This window comes from Pituophis catenifer, unplaced genomic scaffold (assembly GCF_029215685.1).
Source record: "Pituophis catenifer annectens isolate HBS135680 unplaced genomic scaffold, rPitCat1.0.hap2 SCAF_9, whole genome shotgun sequence".
NCBI lineage: Eukaryota > Metazoa > Chordata > Lepidosauria > Squamata > Colubridae > Pituophis > Pituophis catenifer.
The window spans coordinates 24,820,653-24,839,872 of NW_027256889.1; the positions used below are offsets into that span (position 1 = coordinate 24,820,653).

At 41.7% G+C, this 19,220-nt stretch overlaps 1 protein-coding gene across 2 annotated transcripts in view; it reads left to right on the forward strand.

Moving 5' to 3' along the window:
• TINAGL1 (tubulointerstitial nephritis antigen like 1) overlaps positions 1–19,220 on the forward strand; it is a 55,777-nt gene that overhangs the window by 21,746 nt on the left and 14,811 nt on the right. For both annotated transcript variants that reach the window (XM_070949729.1, XM_070949730.1), the window contains exons 4-10: positions 164–256; positions 1,149–1,263; positions 3,745–3,868; positions 6,782–6,932; positions 7,801–7,990; positions 15,812–15,857; positions 19,081–19,204. In XM_070949729.1, coding sequence (XP_070805830.1) covers positions 164–256; positions 1,149–1,263; positions 3,745–3,868; positions 6,782–6,932; positions 7,801–7,990; positions 15,812–15,857; positions 19,081–19,204 — 843 coding nt within the window. The remainder of the gene's footprint in view (positions 1–163; positions 257–1,148; positions 1,264–3,744; positions 3,869–6,781; positions 6,933–7,800; positions 7,991–15,811; positions 15,858–19,080; positions 19,205–19,220) is intronic.

The window sequence follows — 19,220 nt, forward strand, 5'->3', positions numbered from 1 at the left end:
ATGACTGATTTAACAGCTGTTTTGCTTAGCAATGGAAGTTCTGGTCCCAATTTTGGTCATACATTGAGGATTACCTATAATTGCAGATCTCAGATTTGGGTTTGGGATTAACTCAGTCTCCTTTTGAGTCCTTAATGATCCTTTCTGCGTCTTTTCTCCACAGTACTTGCAATGGGCATGGCAAATGGGAGTGTGAAAACCGTGTCTGTCTTATCAATGGGGACATGATCGATGCCATCAACAGAGGGAATTATGGGTAAGAACAAAAATTCTATTCTTTGAATTGATGGAGCATGGGCTGAACTGAAGAATTTGGGTCCCAGATGCTTTTGTTTTCAAAATCAGTTCAAAATAAAATAAATAAAAACCATGGGTGTTTGTAAAACCATCGCTGGGAATTAAGGCTCATGTTTTCTGAACCAGTTGGAACAAACCAGCTGCCTTAGATCCGAGTTCCCCAACTTTTCCGGCTTTGTGGAGAGGGGATGGGTCTGCGTTTGCACACATGCACACAGGCAGCTCCGTTTGCATGAGCAGCACACACATGCTCCTGCCACTCATGCGAATGGTGTGTGCATGCATGTGCTTGCCCGTTGCTCACACAAGTGGGGATGAATGTGTATGTGTATGTGCTCTCCTGTTGTTTCTGTGACCCAGTTCCAAATTCCTCACAGCCCACTAGTGGGCTGCGGTCCAGAGGTCTGGGACCAGAAGTGGGTTCTACTTGCCTTTACTACCGGTTTGCAACAGGATTGCGCACGTATGTTAGCTTTGCTTGCACGCGCGCCTTACTTCTGTGCATGCACAGATCGCTGATGACGACATCCGGGGCAGTGGGTGGGGCCTCCCTCCAGTTTTACTACCGGTTCTTGCGAACCGGTCCGAACAGGGAGCAACCCACCACTGTCCGGGACCACCTGCCTTAGATGCTTAACCCATTCACTAGTTCAGGCTCCAGGAAGAGCAGGACTTCTGCTTTTCATTCTGAGCTAATTAGCAACCAGGAAAGAGGAAACCAAACTCATCTTACAACAGATTCCAGATGTTACAACCTGAGATGGAAATGTTACCATGGCTCATTCTGAGTATTCTTCCTTGGCAGAGACAAGCTTTGTCTTTTTAGCAGATTGTCTTCTGTCTTTCTTTAGCTGGAGAGCTTCCAACTACAGCCAGTTCTGGGGGATGACACTGGAGGAGGGCATTCGGTATCGACTTGGCACCATCAAGCCTCCCACATCTGTCATGAATATGAATGAGCTTCATGTAAGTGGTTTTCTCATTTATTTGTTAGATTTATTCTGATTTTCTGGTAGGAACTTCAACTGGGGTGCACAGTTTTCATCCTCTAGTTTCATCCCTACAAGCTATAACCTTCAAGTAGACTGGGATGATGTTTCTACATAACATATTCTTTGAAGAGCTAGTAGTTTCATTCACACAACCCATTGGTTCTTTTAAACTTTAGTAAAGGTAAAGGTTCCCCTTGCACATATTTGCTAGTTGTTCCCGACTCTAGGGGGCGGTGCTCATCTCCATTTCAAAGCCAAAGAGCCAGCACTGTCCGAAGACGTCTCCGTGGTCATGTGGTTGGCATGACTAAACGCCAAAGGGGCACTGAACGCTGTTCCCTTCCCACCAAAGGGGGTCCCTATTTTTCTACTTGCATTTTTTACATGCTTTCGAACTGCTAGGTTGGCAGAAGCTGGGGCAAGGAACGGGAGCTCACCTCATTACGCTGCACTAGGGATTCGAACCACTGAACTGCCGACCTTTCGATCGACAAGCTCAGCATCTTAGCCCCTGAGCCACCGCATCCCCCTTTTTAAACTTTAGTTAAGGTTTTTGGAAGGAAGAGTAGATGGGTGTTTGTTTGGTTAGTTTGTGGTTTAGGGTATTACACAAATCCAGAAAGTGAATTAATTCATAATTAGATCCTCTTTGTTATGAGAACCAAGCTGCAAACTTAGTCTACCATCTTTTAGATTGTTGATATGGTCTATGAGGCCTATGAGTGCAGTGTGGGTTTGCTTTGATTTTGGTTATGTAAAGATTCAGTGTAGTACATTAGTCCAGAAACTGGTTAGTTAAATAATCTTGGTAAATGAATTGTGTGGAAGTATTAGGACCTGTCTTGAAATTACCTGAATAAAACAAGAAGGAGAGGAGACAGACATCATTTGATTCACAGAGCACTTGAAGGGCAAATGCTTTATGGCTGTGGTTTTTGTGGGAATTGAAGGAACTGGGTCCATTCAGTAAATCCAGGTTCAGTTTGCTATGTTGTACCAAGATAGCTCTTCAGTGTTTTAAAATCCTCGGAGGAAAAGTCGAATCTAAGCGGAATATAGTAAATATTTCACGCCACACTTGTAGCAGTGATATCCAAGGACTAGGAAGCGTGCTGTTCCATTATGTTGACTTCTGGCATTTGACACAGTAGAATGTCCAGACTGTTGCAATGTACACATTGAAGGGAAGACACACGCATACACATACAAACGCACCCCTCAGCTTTGGCATCTCTACAAAACGTGGAATGCTGGTTGTAATCTCTTGAATCAATAACAGGAGTGGCAAGAAGGTCAGGAACGAAAATATCATGTTTTGGAATCTGTCCCATGAAAGAGAAAAATGCTTTGAACATTGAGATGTTTTGTAAGCCTACAGCCTTGGGGATCTGATACCACCCTGCTGCTGCCTAGGGGTATGGAAATGTGTGTAGACTCCACCACTTGTCCTCTTGCAGCCTGCATATTCATCAGTAAATGGATTGCAAAACTTGCTCAAGTTCCTGCTAAATCCTAAATCTATTCTGAAAATTGTTGTTACTTTGAGAAATGGACAAGAGAAAAGGATATTGTTGATTGAATAGATCAGTATTTCTCAGTGGTGAAATCCAAATATTTTTTTTACTACCGGTTCTGTGGGCGTGGCTTGGTGGGCGTGGCGTGGTTTGGTGGGTGTGGCAGGGGAAGGATACTGCAAAATCTCCATTCCCACCCCACTCCAGGGGGAAGGATATTGCAAAATCCCCATTCCCTCCCCACTCTTGGGGGAAGGATATTGCAAAATCTCCATTCCCCCCCCCGCACTCTGGGGCCAGCCAGAGGTGGTATTTGCCAGTTCTCCGAACTACTCAAAATTTCCGCTACCGATTCTCCAGAACCTGTCAGAACCTGCTGGATTTCACCCCTGGTATTTCTCAATCTTGGCAATCTTAAACTGTGTGGACTTCAACTCCCAGAATTCCCGAACTGGTATGCCGGTTGGGGAATTCTGGGAGTTGAAGTCCACACAGCTTAAAGTTGCCACGTTGATAAACATTGGAGTAGATACTCTGCGGGGTAGGGTTCAAAATAGAAAAATGGTAGGTTTGACGCTGCAATGTAAGTTCAACCTCTTCTTTGTATGTGTCTTTCACAACATATCTAAAAAAGTGGAGCTCCAATCATACTGTTGTGGCTGCTCATCTTAAACTTTTTACCCTCCTTGTACCACTGCTCCTCTTGCTCTGTTATTGACAAGGGTTGAGTGTCTCCATTCCAAGTTGCCATAAAGGAGAACAACCATTTTGCAGAAAGTTTTATGGAACAGCAGTTCCTGCTGTGGGGGATCTGGTTGGGATCTCAGAATGTTCATAGCCCTTCCCCCCCCCACCCCCAATCACACTTTTCCTACGACTCCTGGGAAAATTGTTTTTATTGAGTGATTCATTCTTTTTCTGCTTTCCTTTGTTTTCTGCAGATCAACATGGCCATCAATGAAGTGCTCCCTTCCCATTTCAATGCTGCCGATAAATGGTCTGGGATGATCCATGAGCCTCTCGATCAAGGCAACTGTGCGGGATCCTGGGCCTTTTCCACAGCAGGTAGCAACCCTTGGATGCAAATGTAACAGCCTGAGCATAGAATCATAGAATCCTAGGACTAGAAGGAACCTTAGAGGTCTTCTAGTCCAACCCTTGCCCAACATAGCAGTCCTTATACCATTTAGACAAATGACTGTGCAGGGTAAGTAGGGTAAGTTGTCCTCCACTGTGGTGTGCAAACTATTGTCTGCTTCTGTTGTGGTCCACCAGCAGCCCACAGAGCTAGCAGCAGAGTCGGACAGTGAGGAGGCTGGGGAGGACCATGGGCCAGTCCTGGAGTCTGGAGAAGGCCCAGATGAGGGCTCTGTGTCAGAGGCAGAGATGGGGCCAGGCCATCTGGGAGTGATGTGCGGACTCCGGAGCCTCCAGAGTTGGACAGCAGAGAGGCAGAGGAGCAGGAGGAGCCTCTTCCTAGTGCACGCATACGCAGAGCTGCCAGAAGGCAAGAGCAGCTAAAGCAAAAGGGATGACTCAGGAGTAAGGCCAGGAGATGATTGGCCCCTCCCATAAGGCTTAAAAGAGCAGCAATGGCTCTTGGGCTCTTTGTAGGAAAGCAACGTTGCTAAATCTGTTTTCTAGTCGGCATCTCTTGTTTCTGAACTTTGTGGGGCTTTGCCAAGAAAGGCCTTTGGCAGGGTGCCAAAGGAGATAAAGGCTTGTGATAAACCCGAAGGACTTTTTCTGAAGGACTTGTTTTGGACTAAGCTGGGAATGAAGTAATTCTCAGCTGTTATAATAAAATAGTTTTGTTTGAGACTAATTGTGTCCTATAATGACTAAGTGAGCCTAGGTCACAACAGCTTCTTATGCCCTTTGAGGGCTCTCAAAATATTTTTTTTTTAAAAAAATACATCCTCCAAACCTATTCCAACTTCATAGGTGATATGGCCCCCACCCATTTGGTGGCATGTAGCTCCTTAAGGCATGAATGACTGGCCTTGGCCTTCAAAAGGTTGCCAGTTCTCATTTCCTACTTAAGCACATTGAAAGACAGATTTATGAGATAGTCCTTGATTTACAATCCATTCATTTAGTGACCATTTGAAGTTCCAACGACATTGAAAAATGAGATTTACAACCGGTCCTGGCACCTATGATCCTCGCAGTAACCCCATGGTCACATGATCAAAATTGGGATGGTAGGCAATTGGCATGTATTTACAATGATTGAAGCATTCTGGGGTCAGGTGATCTTGATTGGTGACCTTCAGAGCAGTGGTAGGTTCCTCCTGGTTTGGCCCGGTTTGGCCGAGCCGGTAGCGGTGATGATATGACGTCACCGAACCGGTTCTCTTTGTTCGGGAGCTGGGCCCTCCCCCCCTGCCCCCCCATGTTATTCTTACCTTTTATTTGGCCCCACCCCCAATCTATTCACTGCCTCCCGAGTCCCAGCTGATCAGCTAGAAGGAAAAAAAATGTTTAAACTCTTGCCGCGGGGCTTCAAAGGGCCGCCCTACAGCTGATCAGTGTTAAAAGGCAGTGTGGTGGTAGACCAGTGCCTCCAAAAACAAATGAGTAGACCGGTGCCTCCAAAAACAAATGAGTAGACCGGTGCCTCCAAAAACAAATGAGTAGACCGGTGCCTCCAAAAACAAATGAGTAGACCGGTGCCTCCAAAAACAAATGGGTAGACCGGTGCCTCCAAAAACAAATGGATAGACCGGTGCCTCCAAAAACAAATGAGTAGACCGGTGCCTCCAAAAACAAATGAGTAGACCGGTACAGCTCTGCAAGCAGTTAAAAGCCTGGTAGACCAGTACCTCTGCTAAGTCCTAAAGAATTGTCACATGACCATCAAGCCACGCCCACAAAATAAGCGACACCCACAGAACCGGTAGTAAAAAAATTTAGAACCCACCCCTGCTTCAGAGGCTTTGCTTCCGACAAGCAAAGTCATTGAGGGAAGCCAGATTCGCATAACAAACCTGTGCTTCACTTAAAAATTGCAGCGATTCACTTAACAATGTGGCAAAAAAAATGGTCATGAAATTGGATTTGACCAGCTAAGCAACTGACTTGCTGAACAGTGGAAATTCTGGTTCCAATTATGACTGTAAGTCAATGAGTACCTATACTCAGTCCATTTACAGCTCCATATCATCTGCACCTGAATCAAATTGCAGGACCCTCAGTTTCTTTGGACTTGTTGACTCCAAAGACTTGTTGACTTCCAGGAGAATTTCTTCTTCCTACTTAGCCTTGATTGGCTTCTGAAAATCTCTTAAGCACTTGCAGGTCTAGAGCAGGGGTGAAATACTTCCAGGTCGGACCTGATTGCCCGATCCACTAGCGATGGCGGCGGGTAGTTCGGAGAACCAGTAGCAAAAATCCTTGCCCCACCCTCCATGCCCAGCTGAGCCGCGCGATCATCAGAGGCTGAAAAAAATGCTTTTAAAAGCCTCTGACGATCCCAGCTGAGTTGCCTGATCATCAGAGTCTTTGAAAAACATTTTTTTACAACCTCTTAGGCTGAAGAGGTTGTAGAAAAAATGTTTTTAAAAGAAAAAAAAAGCCTCTGATGATCAGGCAACTCAGCTGGGATCATCAGAGGCTTTTAAAAGCATCCTCTTCGAAAGAGATTGTAGAAAAAATGCTTTTAAAAGTTAAAAAAAAAAAGTTGGCCACACTCACTCAGTCACATTACCCCCCCCAAGCCACGCCCACAGAACCGGTAGAAACAAATTTTACATTTCACCACCGGTCTAGAGATACATATGGATGTGTTTGTGCTTCTGAAGCACGATCTGATTCCTTTTTCTCATGCTTATGGACTTGCACTTCAATGTTTTTGTCCCTCTCTTCACTGACCTTCAGTTCCCCTTTTCCTGTTCTTCAATCCTGGATCTGCAGCTGGAGAGTTGGATGGAAGGAACACAACAGGTTTCTAACCACAAGTTTCTTTTTTCTCTCCAGCGGTGGCCTCTGACCGGATCTCGATCCACTCCATGGGACACATGACACCTGCCTTGTCCCCCCAGAACCTGCTGTCTTGCAACACTCGCCACCAACAAGGTTGCAATGGAGGCCGTGTGGATGGAGCCTGGTGGTTCCTGCGCAGGAGGGGGTGAGTGGCCATGGTCCTTCTCTGCAAATGAGCTTGGGACAATTCGGATTTTTATGTGAGACCAGCAGCATGGAAATAGTGAAAGGGACATTCATTTCCAAGAGTACAACATACTAGACTAGACTATGGCTGGAACCATTGGTGGGTTTCAAATTGTTTTACTACCGGTTCTGTGGGTGTGCCTTGGTGGGCTTGGCATGGCTTGGTGGGAAATCTCCATTCCCACCTCACTCCAGGGGAAGGATACTGCAAAATCCCCATTTCCTCCCGATCAGCTGGGACTCGGGAGGCAGCGAATAGATGGGGGTGGGGCCAGTCAGAATTTCCACTACCGGTTCTCCAGAACTGGTCAGAACCTGCTGAAGCCCACCTCTGGCTGGAACTAAGGAGAAATTTCCTGACAGTGACAACAATTAATCAATGGAAAACTTAACTCCCAGAGTTTTGGATGCTCCATCACTGGAGGGCTTCAAAAAAAAAAAAAAAAAAAAAGATTGGACAGTCATTTCTCCAGGATGGTGTAAGGTCTCCTTGGGCAGGGGGTTGGACTAGAAGACCTACAATGTTCAATCCAACTCTGTTGTTCTGTATTCTGTATGGCAATCTTTAGTTTCCTGCAGAAGTTCAGGAGAAAGATGTTTAGAGAACATAGGGTAGAGGGTGGACAGCATATGATTCTATGGTTCAATGGCTTTGTGTTAGTCAACAGTCTGGATCACATTTTTCTAGGTTGCTATTTATCACCATGATCTTCAAGCACTGCTAAGCTAGCTCACAAACAGTTTGATCTTTGGAAGTGAGCCTGGTCATGAGTCCTGAGTTCCAAGACACCTCCAAACTATTCTCTTTTCTCCCTTGGGCCTTCTAGGGTGGTGACCGATGAATGCTACCCCTTTACCAGCCAGGAAAAGGAGAGCTCTCATGCTAGTCCACCTTGCATGATGCACACCCGGTCCACTGGCAGGGGGAAGAGGCAAGCCACAGCACGTTGCCCCAACTCACAAACTGACTCCAATGAGATCTACCAATCCACACCTGCATATCGTCTCTCCTCAAATGTAAGTCCTGCCTTTTCTTTCTTTCTTTCTTTCTTTCTTTCTTTCTTTCTTTCTTTCTTTCTTTCTTTCTTTCTTTCTTTCTTTCTTTCTTTCTTTCTTCCTTCCTTCCTTCCTTCCTTCCTTCCTTCCTTCCTTCCTTTCTTTCTTTCTTTCTTCGATTTATATGCCGCCCTTCTCCGGTGACTCAGGGCGGCTTACAATGCATTAAGCAATAGCCTTCATACTTTTGTATATACCTGCTTAGTAGGGCTTTCGCCCCCCCCCCAAGCGGTGTTCTTTTTTATACAAAGTCAGCTTATTACCCCCACAAATCGGGTTCTCATTTTACCTACCTCGGAAGGATGGAAGGCTGAGTTAACCTTGAGCCTGGTGAGATTTGAATGCGCAGTAATTGCAGGCAGCTGGCAGCTAAGTGCTACTTTAACAGCACTTTAGTCCGCTGTGCCATCAAGGCTCCTTTTTATTCTTATTAGCATGCTGGTAAAATCTCTGAGGAGGGGTCAGGGTCTATGGGAAATGGAAATAAGACTAGGCATTGTTATTTGATTTAAGTAGAACACTGCAGGGGTGAAATGCTCCCGGTTCAGCCCGATTCGGTGGTTCGAAGAATCGGTAGTGACGGCAGCTCAAGGTGCTGCCCACCCGCCCAGTCAGTTTTAACCAGGAAGTAACCCGTTTTTTACCCTCTGCGCATGCACAGAAGGGTTTGCGCATGCGCAGAGCGTCGGCGGGCACATGTGATGCACATGCACATGCGAGTGAAGCTAGCGCCCGCGGGGCGCATGCAGTTCCAAACTGGTAGGGAAGGTAAGTAGATTTCACCTCTGGATGAGTGGTCAGCAAATCAAATTTATTATAGTCTTTGATCAATCTTTACAATAAAAAGGGTATAATTGTTGCAATATTTTCAGGATCAGACTCAATAAAGATAGTAGAAGTTATAGGTTTAAATATAATTCTCTTTAATCATAATAGGCATTCTATATTCGCTGAATATTCAAGATAGAAGCAAGGAAAATGGGGAGGATGGCTCCTTTTATATACAAGGGGCGGAGCCAGGAATGGGAGTGGTAAAATATGAATACATTAAAGCTCAAGTAATAAGTTAACCCCTGATGTACCATATATACATTATTTACACATTAGAGAATAAGGCATTTACATCTGACAAATCCCCCTCTAAATGCCGGTTCGTTATACAACACCAGTTACATTCAGATTCAGGACAATATAATACATATAATTTAGAAGTTAAATATTTGTGTTGTTTAGAAGGTAAGGGTTTTGTTAATATGTCAGCTAATTGTTCAGAAGTATCACAATGTATTGCTTTGATGAATCCGTCTTGAGATAGTTGTCTCACGTGCTTAAATTTTATATCAATATGCCTGGACCTTTGTCCAATTGCATCGGATCTAGAAATTTCAATGGCCGCTTTGTTATCTTCATGCATAATAAATGGTAAAGTAGGTTTCTTCCAAACATCTGTGATCAAATCATTGAACCATACAAGATTATTTGCAGCTTTAGACAAGCAAACATATTCTGCTTCTGTGGTAGAGGTGGCTACCAGTTCTTGTTTACCAGTATACCAGTAAACTGGACAATCGTTCAATAGAAAAACATAACCAGAGGTACTCTTTCTGCATGATGTATCACCAGCCCAATCTGCATCAGCATAACAAGTAATTTTTGGTTCTTTGTCATTATTGGGTTCCAATATTAAACAAAAATCTAATGTACTTTTCAGATATCTTAAAATTCTTTTGACAGCTTCCCAATGATACAAGGTTGGTTTGCTAACATATCTTGACAATAAATTGAGAGGTAATGCAATATCTGGCCTAGTCCAATTAGATATATAAAGGAGTGAACCTATAACTGATCTGTAAAATGTGTTGTCTTTAAACTCAGGGGAAGATTCATCATTGTTTCTAAGAAAATCAGTTTGCATAGGTGTGTCACATGTTTTGGCATTATTTAAGTTACATTTGTTTAGGAGTTCAATGATTTTATCTTTTTGAGTAAGTTTGAATCCCCTTTTTGTTTTGTTAATTTGTACACCAAGGTATTTATTCACTTTACCTAGTGATTTCAATGAGAAGTGTTCGTTTAACTTATTTACAAAGATTTCCCTGCTCTCTTTATGCTTTCCAATATATAAAATATCATCCACATAAATTAATACAAATTCAATATGATCATTACTCTTTTTTACAAAGAAACAGTTATCAGCAGTGGTGGCGTTGAAATCCATGGTCTTTAGTACTTTTACCAAACAATCGTACCATCTTTTGCCAGATTGCTTCAATCCGTACAGACTCTTATTTAGTAACCAAATTTCGTTCTTATTAGTGTATTGACTGTGTGGTGCTCTTACATATATTTCCTTATCTAATTTTGCATGTAAGTATGCAGTCTGTATGTCATATTGAAACACGTCTAGATTGAGTGCAGATGCTACTACAAGAGCTGTTTTGACACTCTCTGTTCTCACTGTGGGTGAATATGTGTCAGTATAGTCTTCTGGATATTTTTGTGCGTAACCTTGTGCAACTAGTCTGGCCTTGTATAAGGTATTACCTCCTTCTAAATTCTTAATTTTATAAATCCACCTGGTACCTATAATTGTTTTATCCTTAGGTGCGATCGCAGGTGTGAATACATTTAATCCTTGTAAACTTTTCATTTCTTTTTCCATAGCTAGTTCCCATTTTTCTCTTTCTTTACGGGGAAGTTTCAATACTTCCTCATATGTATTAGGTGTTATTTGTTCTCCATCCATATGCATAATATAATCTTTGTATTTATTTGGTATTTGGTTTCTATTATTTCTAATATTTCTTTCAGGTTTGCTATGGTTGTCATGCAAATATCTGGCTTCCTTTTTTGTTAATGTGTCTGTCTTTATTTTATGCTGACTATTTGTCCAAGTTTTGGTTTTGTTCTTATTTTTGTTAATATTTTGATTTTCTGTTGTTCCTTCCTCGCAAGATATATTATCTTTGCTTTTATTAGGAAAAATTTCATTAAGGTGCAACTTAGACCAATTGGCCTGCTCATGAAACACAGCTGTTCTGGATACTATAAATTTGTTATTATTATCGATGAATCTGTACCCTTTGGTTCCAGTTTCGTATCCCATGAATCTTAATCTCCTGGATACGTTTTCTCCCTTTCTCCTCAATTGTTTAGGTATGTGCACGTCTGCAGTAACTCCAAATATGTGCATGTGTGCTAATTTAGGTTTTCTATTGTACATCACCTCATATGGTGTCTTATTCACAATACTGGACCATGTTCTATTTTGAGTGTAATTTGAATAATGTAAGGCTTCTGACCAAAATTGTTTGCCTAAACCAGCATCCTCTAATGTGCATCTAATCATGGTTTGTAGTGTGGAGTTCTTTCTCTCTGCAATCCCATTTTGAAAGGCAGAAAATGGATTGGACGTGAAATGTAGCATCCCTCTATCCTTTAACCATTGGGAGAATTCTTTAGACATGAATTCACATCCCCTATCTGTCATAATTTGTTTTATTCTGATATTATGTTGTGTTTCTATGCGTTTGTAGAATTCCTTAAATTTCTGAAAAGTTTCATCCTTGTGCTTTAATGTGTAAACAAAACCATAGCGACTGTAATCATCCACTATTGTTAGGAAGTAACGTTTCCTATAGGTAATTGATGGAGTTAATGGACCAACTAAGTCCATATGTACCAAATCAAAAATATTGTTAGTTGATCTGTTAGATTTTTTTGGTCTAGGACTGGTTTTTAGTTTGGTGGATTTACATACTGAGCATTCTAAATAATTTTCACAATTTTTTATTTTTACACCTTCTGCGTGTTCAGTCATTTTTTGTACTACAGGAAAGCTAGCATGTCCTAACTTCCTATGTAAGATATGAGCACACTCATCATGAATTGGTTTACCTATTTTTGGTTTCTTCTCATTGTGTGTATTTTTGTTATCATGAGTTAATTTACATTCATCATTGTCACTGTTACTGACATTTTCATCATCTGCTTCAATACAATCTTCCATATTTGAATCAATGTTATGTAACCATCTTTCTTTGGTTATCAGATAGGGTAGACCCCCTTTTATCATCACAGTGCCTACATTTGTTTTGTTCTTTTCTATAGTTGCTTTCCCCTTTGAGAAAACTATATTGATGTCAGATTCTCTGCTTAGTTTTATAGCACTTAGTATGTTGTGAGGTATTTCTGGTATTAATAATACCCCCTCTATTTTCCCTAAACCAGGCAAGGTCACATTTCCTCTGCCTAATACTTGAACCTTTTCTTGATTAGCTACCTTTATCACAAACTTATCTTCTGTAAATGAAGATAATATACTTTTGTTATTAGTGGTGTGATTTGTTGCACCAGAATCAATAAGCCAATTATTGTTCTCATCTTGTTGTGTTTTGGTGCTGTCTTGTTTATTTAGCCCATTTAGTGACCCAGATTTTCTCTCTTTTGAATTTTCTCTACCCCCTCTACTTTCTCTGTAGTTTGGTGGACTTCTATATTTGTGTCTATCTGTGGAAGATTGTCTGTAATTGTATTTGCTCCTATATTCTGGCCTATGTCTCTCCCTTGGGACTTTGGGACAGTCTCTTCTACTGTGTTCCCTGGATCCACAATTGTGGCATCTAAAGGCTTCATTATATTTATCTTGAAAGACTACTTTCCTAAAAGATTTGTGTTCTGTTTGGTTACTGGAACGATTTTTTCTTGAATTGTCTTCTGCTATCAATTTGTTAGATAGACTTTCTATTGATAAATATCCCAAATTAATGGTATCTAAGTGTGACATAAAGCTATCCCATGATGGATCAAGTGAATTGATAATAACACTTTTCATAGTTTGATCTGAAATCACTTCCCCCCTCAATTGCAGCTCAGCTCTTATTTTGTTTAGATTTATCAAATGTTCACTTATAGAAACCCCTGGTTTCACTCTAGAAGAAAAGAAATCCTTAGACATTCTTGTGGTTGTGGCTACGCTATCGCTGTGAAATAGATTAAACATGCATTGAATTATTTCTGATACAGTTAGGTTTGGTTTGATGCTATGATACATTGCAGGAGACACGCTAGAAATTATTATGAAAAATGCTCTATGATGTAAACAGTCTATTTTTAAAGTCCAAGGTCTTCTTGGAGGACTAGTTATAAAGAATAGTAAATTTTCTTTCATAAAAATAACCTGAAGCTGTTGGTACCACTCTTGTAAATTAATGCCATCAACTCTAAGTTTTGGGAAGTCACTGGGTAAGTTCCCCACATTATTTTGTCCATTACTTACAACCTGAGGCAGTCCGTGGTCTCTCAAGTGCAGGAAATTACAGAACGGCATTGGGATGCTTGTAACGAGTCTGCGCGGTTCTCTGGCCAGTTCAAGTCTTTCGGGGCCGTCTACGTAGTTTTGCACATGCGCGTTGCTCATTTCTTCTTTGGCGCCGTTGTGGAAGGTTCTCTCCATTTCAGCTCTCTCGATCCGCTCCTCTTCAGATGAGTCGGTCTCTGGCTCGGTTTTTGGGGCTTTGGTGATGGCGGCGGTTCTTCTCTTTCTCTTGTGTGTGCTGGTACTCGATTCTGTCTGCGGTGTAGGGCGGAATCGGCATGGCTCTCTGGGCTCGGGTGTCGTCGTTTTCGAAGTCAGGATGGGAGCGTGCAGGTCTTGAGTTGTCGGTTTGATTTCTTGCTTCTTCGTCGATGTCTTGGAGATTTTCAATCTTGGCCCAAAAGCAGCAAAAAGCGTTTTCATTGCTGACTTTACTTGAGACTTTGTTAAATCGTCTTCACTTTCTGATTTTGGTTCATCTGAAGAGTTTGAGACTTCTTTTTCACTTTCTTCGTCTGATAGTGTTTTTCGCGCCAGAAATTTTGAACTGAGCGTTTTGATTGGCTCTGCTTCACTCTCTTTTGAAGTTCGTTGAAACCAAGATGGCTGCCGTTCAAAATTTCGCGCGGGGTCACATCTTTTCTTTTTTACAACTATTTTCTCAGTAGTCATTTCACTCACAGTTTTTTGATCTTTGGGTTTTTCTTTAATGACGTTTTTCTCTCTCGCTGCTCCGCTGTTCCTCAGCATCTCCTGGAGGTCCGCGATGAGGCTTTCATCATTCTTTTGGCTTTTTAGTATTTTTAATATTTCTGACCTGAGTTCGTTATTTTCTATCTCGATTTCTTCCTGGTCGTTATTTTCACTCATCAGTTCTTCTTCTTCAGTGGTGTATTCTTCGGATTCTCTCGAAATCGCATTAGTGGATTCGTTGATCATCTCTTGATCAGTTTCTATTTCTTTGCTGTAGGCCCTGGTGTTGGGCCTATCTTTCTTGGACATTTTTAATTACTTATTGAGTCAATTAACCATCCTCTGCTACCAGCTTGTTGCAATATTTTCAGGATCAGACTCAATAAAGATAGTAGAAGTTATAGGTTTAAATATAATTCTCTTTAATCATAATAGGCATTCTATATTCGCTGAATATTCAAGATAGAAGCAAGGAAAATGGGGAGGATGGCTCCTTTTATATACAAGGGGCGGAGCCAGGAATGGGAGTGGTAAAATATGAATACATTAAAGCTCAAGTAATAAGTTAACCCCTGATGTACCATATATACATTATTTACACATTAGAGAATAAGGCATTTACATCTGACAATAATAAAAAAGTGAACTAGTTTACAGCAACAATTTGCTATTGGGGAAGGAAAAAATTAATAGGACAATAAAACAACATCTCTAATTAAAGGTTTTGCCAAAACAACAGCATTTATTTCTGTTTTTTTAGCAAAACTGGCCCATAGTGAATAGTTGGTTCACTTAACAAACACAATAGTTACTTAACAACTGCAATTGTTGCTTAACAAGCGCAATAGTTGCTTTACAACCATGGTGTTTGCTTAACGACTGCTTCAAAAACGATAGTAAAATGGGTAGGTCACATGGGTGACCTATAGCACTTAGCAATAGCAGTTAGACTTATATACCACTTCACAATACTTTACAGCCCTCTCTAAGCAGTTTACAGAATCAGCCTATTGCCCCCAACAATCTGGGTCCTCATTTTATCGACCTTGGAAGGATGGAAGGCTGAGTCAACCTTGAGCCATGTCAGGATCGAACTGAGAACTGCTGGCAGCTGGTAGTCAGCAGAAGTAGCCTTCAGTATTGCATTCTAACCACTGTTCCACCACCATTCTTATGGTCGTATGTTAAGGATTACCTGTAGTCAGTGGCTTAACTCCATTAAAACTGGGAGAATATCAGGGGTGAAATGTAAAATTTGTTACTACCGGTTCTGTGAGTGTGGCTTGGTGGTGGTGGGGTAATGTGACTGGGTGGGCGTGGCCAACTTTTTTTTTTTTTTAACTTTTCAAAGCACTTTTTCTAATGCTTTGAAAAGCCTCTGCCGATCAGGCAACTCAGCTGGAATCGTCAGAGACTTTTCAAAGCATTTTTTTTACCACCTCTTTGGCCAAGAGGTTGCAGAAAAAAATGCTTTGAAAAGCCTCTGACGATCCCAGCTGAGCCGTGTGATCATTAGAGGCTTTTTTTTTTTACTTTTAAAAGCATTTTTTCATCGGGAGAGGTTGTAGAAAAAAATGCTTTGAAAGGTAAAAAAAAAACAACCATGGATGATGATGGACACTGGAAAGCACCAAAGTAGAAAAACATGTTAATAGGATCAACTTGGCCCTTAAATTGATCAGAACATAAGCTCCTCGTCTAAGGAGAAGCCATGAGAAGTAAATAATTGCTTTTGATTCTCTACTGATCTAACATCTGTCATTTCTTTGCAGGAGAAAGAGATCATGAAGGAGTTAATGGAAAATGGACCTGTGCAAGGTGAGGCTCTCTGAAATACCCATCAGGGTGGAAAGACACACAAAGGAGAAACGATTTGTACTGCAAAGTGCCCCTTTATTAGTAAAATATCTGGGTTTTTTTTTTTTTTTTGGAAATGATTTATTTCAAGACTACTAAGAATCAAGAGATCGCTATGTAAATAATCCGTTGCAAGCTCCTCCAATGTCAGTGAGCAGACCTTCTTTCTCACGAGAACATAGGAAGGTTGCCAGAAAGAAAATCAGAAGGTCTCTGCCCAGTGATGGGATTCAAGTAATTTAACAACCGGTTCTCTGCCCTAATGATTTCTTCCAACAACCAGTTTGCCAAACTGCTCAGAAGTTAACAACTGGTTCTCCCGAAATGGTGCAAACTGGCTGAATCCCACCACTGTCTCTGCCCTAAAATTCACAGGGACGTAATGGTTTTAAATTGGAAATAATCCAGTGGCTGGAATTCTTGTAACCTTATTGACTTCATGTCAATAAATCTTACTAAAGAGAACTCCGTGAGAATTATGCATGGAAAGAATCTAGAGCTAGAATAGATAGAATGTCTTTATTGGCCAAGTGTGATTGGACACACAAGGAATTTGTCTTGGTGCATACGCTCTCAGAGTACATAAAAGAAAATATACATTCATCAAGAATCATAAGGTGCAACACTTAATGATAGTCATAGAGTACAAATAAGCAATCAGGAAACAATATCAATATAAATCGTAAGGATACTAACAACAAGGTTACAGTCATACAATCATAAATGGAAGGAGATGGGTGGTGGGAACGATGAGAAGGTTAATAGTAATGCAGACTTAGTAAATAATTTGACAGTGTTGTGGGAATTAGTTGTTAAGCAGAGTGATGGTATTCGGGGGAAAACTGATCATGTGTCCAGTTGTTCTGGTGTGCAGTGCTCTATAGTGTTGTTTTGAGGGTAGGAGTTGAAACAGTTTATGTCCAGGAGTTGAGGGGTCTGTAAATATTTTCACAGCCCTCTTTTTGACTGGTGCAGATCCTCAATGGAAGGCAGGTTGGTAGCCATTGTTTTTTCTGCAGTTCTAATTATCCTCTGAAGTCCGTGTCTGTCTTGTTGGGTTGCAGAACCAAACCAGACAGTTATAGAGGTGCAGATGACAGACTCAATAATTCCTCTGTAGAACTGGATCAGCAGCTCCTTGGGCAGTTTGAGCTTCCTGAGTTGGCACAGAAAGAACATTCTTTGTTGTGCTTTTTTGATGATGTTTTTGATGTTGGGTGTCCATTTTAGATCTTGCGATCTAAGAAAGCTAATTCCAGCAATATTTTTTTTTGTATTTAACTTATTTATTCCCATACAGACATTCTAATTTTCTTTGTAACAGCCTGCTTATGATTTGGTGAAGTTATGCTCACCTATAATGGAGAAGTTTGCAGCTAGCTATTTACCCAACAGTCTCTCAAATCTTAAGCTGCTTAGAAAGCAACAATCCACTTTTCTGTTCTCCAGAAGGCAAAAGGAAATATCCTTGAATTGGGCTATAACAGAAAACCAAAGACAACATAATATTAAATAAATGAAGGAGTCAAAGGAGATCTGTTTTTTTTAAGGAGCCATTCTTAGCCACAGATAATTGACTATCATTGGATTCCCACAACATGCTGAAGCCTAAACCTGGGTGAACAAAGGCCGGCTGGGCAAGAAAGTGGTGGCGCCTAGCAAAGCTTGGTTGGGCTCAAAATTAACCAGGATTTAACTGGTTCCCATTTCAGTGGGAAATGGAAAATACCAGGGCTGTCTACCAAGGAAATACCAAGGAAGCCAAAAGAACAAAAACTCCAGGAAGAAAGCAATAAGAAAACTTTTCCATAATGTTATTAAAAACCTGTGTGGACTTGCCCAGGAGGTCACCAGGAAAAGGAAAATGAGCAACACTCTCTCTGGACCGTCATTTGCAGCCATAGTAATCTGGGCCAATAATGAATCAGGAAACAGCCCAGGCTTGCTTCTAAAACCTCTCAGGGTTAAATACCACTGGCATTATGGCAACTCAGAAGCAAGCTGAGGAAACAAACTTTCCAACCTGCTGGATGCCCAAAGCTGTTCCTTGCATGCTATTTTAATGCTTTTTGGTTGGAACAGTCCACAATATTCCTGTGACCCAGTGGTGAAATCCAAATTTTTTTACTACTGGTTCTGTGGGCGTGGCTTGGTGGGCATGATGAGGCTTGGTGGGCATGGCAGGGGAAGGTTACTGCAAAATCTCCATTCCCTCCCCACTCCTAGGGGAAGGATATTGCAAAATCTCCATTCCCACCCCACTCTGGGGCCAGCCAGAGGTGGTATTTGCCGGTTCTCCAAACTGCTCAAAGTTTCCGCTACCGGTTCTCCAGAACCTATCAGAACCTACTGGATTTCACCCCTGCTGTGACCCTCCTGCCCCCCCCCCTCCGTCCCACTTCCTTAAGTGGGCGTCCTTAACTTTCCAAGGTTGGGTTCTTATGAGTTGAATAGAATAGAATAACAGAGCTGGAAGGACCTTGGAGGTCTTCTAGTCCAACCCCCTGCCTAGGCAGGAAACCCTACACCACTTCAGACAAATGGTTTTCCAACATCTTCTTAAAAATTTCCAGTGTTGGGACACTGGAACTTCTGCAGGCAAGTTGTTCCACTGATTAATTGTTCTCACTGTCAGGAAATTTCTTCTTAGTTCTAAATTGCCTCTCTCCTTGAACTGGGGAAAACCAGCCATCTTGGAAATCGGGATGGAAGATACCCTAAGGTGCAGTTATGGCTGATCTTTAGAAGCTTGTTGGTGGTTCATCTTGAGAGGGCTAAACTCTGCTCTTCAGGTTTCTACAACTGCATGAACAAAGGGTGCAAAATGTTTTGTCTGGTCAAGTGTCATTAAGCTTGGGTACCTTGAGGGGGAAGGCAAGAGAGCACAACTGCCACCAATAGGCCAAATTTCTTGACCATAACAAGGTCCTTCCTGGTTCCACCTTCTATGCAAGCAACAAAGTCTTCCATATGTCATGGCCCTATGCATCGTCCTCTTTGGTGCAAGAAGTATAGAAACTGGTTGAAGAATTTGATGAGCTGTAGACGTTTTCCCAGTTCCCTAACTTTTGTAATGTGGGTGAGCCCAGAAATATTGGTATTTGAGTTATGAAGAATAGAGTGTTCATGTCAGATCCTTTTCTAGCCTAGATCCATAATTTACCTCCTTTCCATTCCTCTGCAGCCATAATGGAAGTGCATGAAGACTTCTTTGTGTATCAAAGTGGGATTTATCAGCATACTCCAGTAGCAGCTGGGAAGCCAGAGCAGTACCGTCGACATGGTACCCATTCTGTCAAAATTACTGGGTGAGTGAGTAAGTAC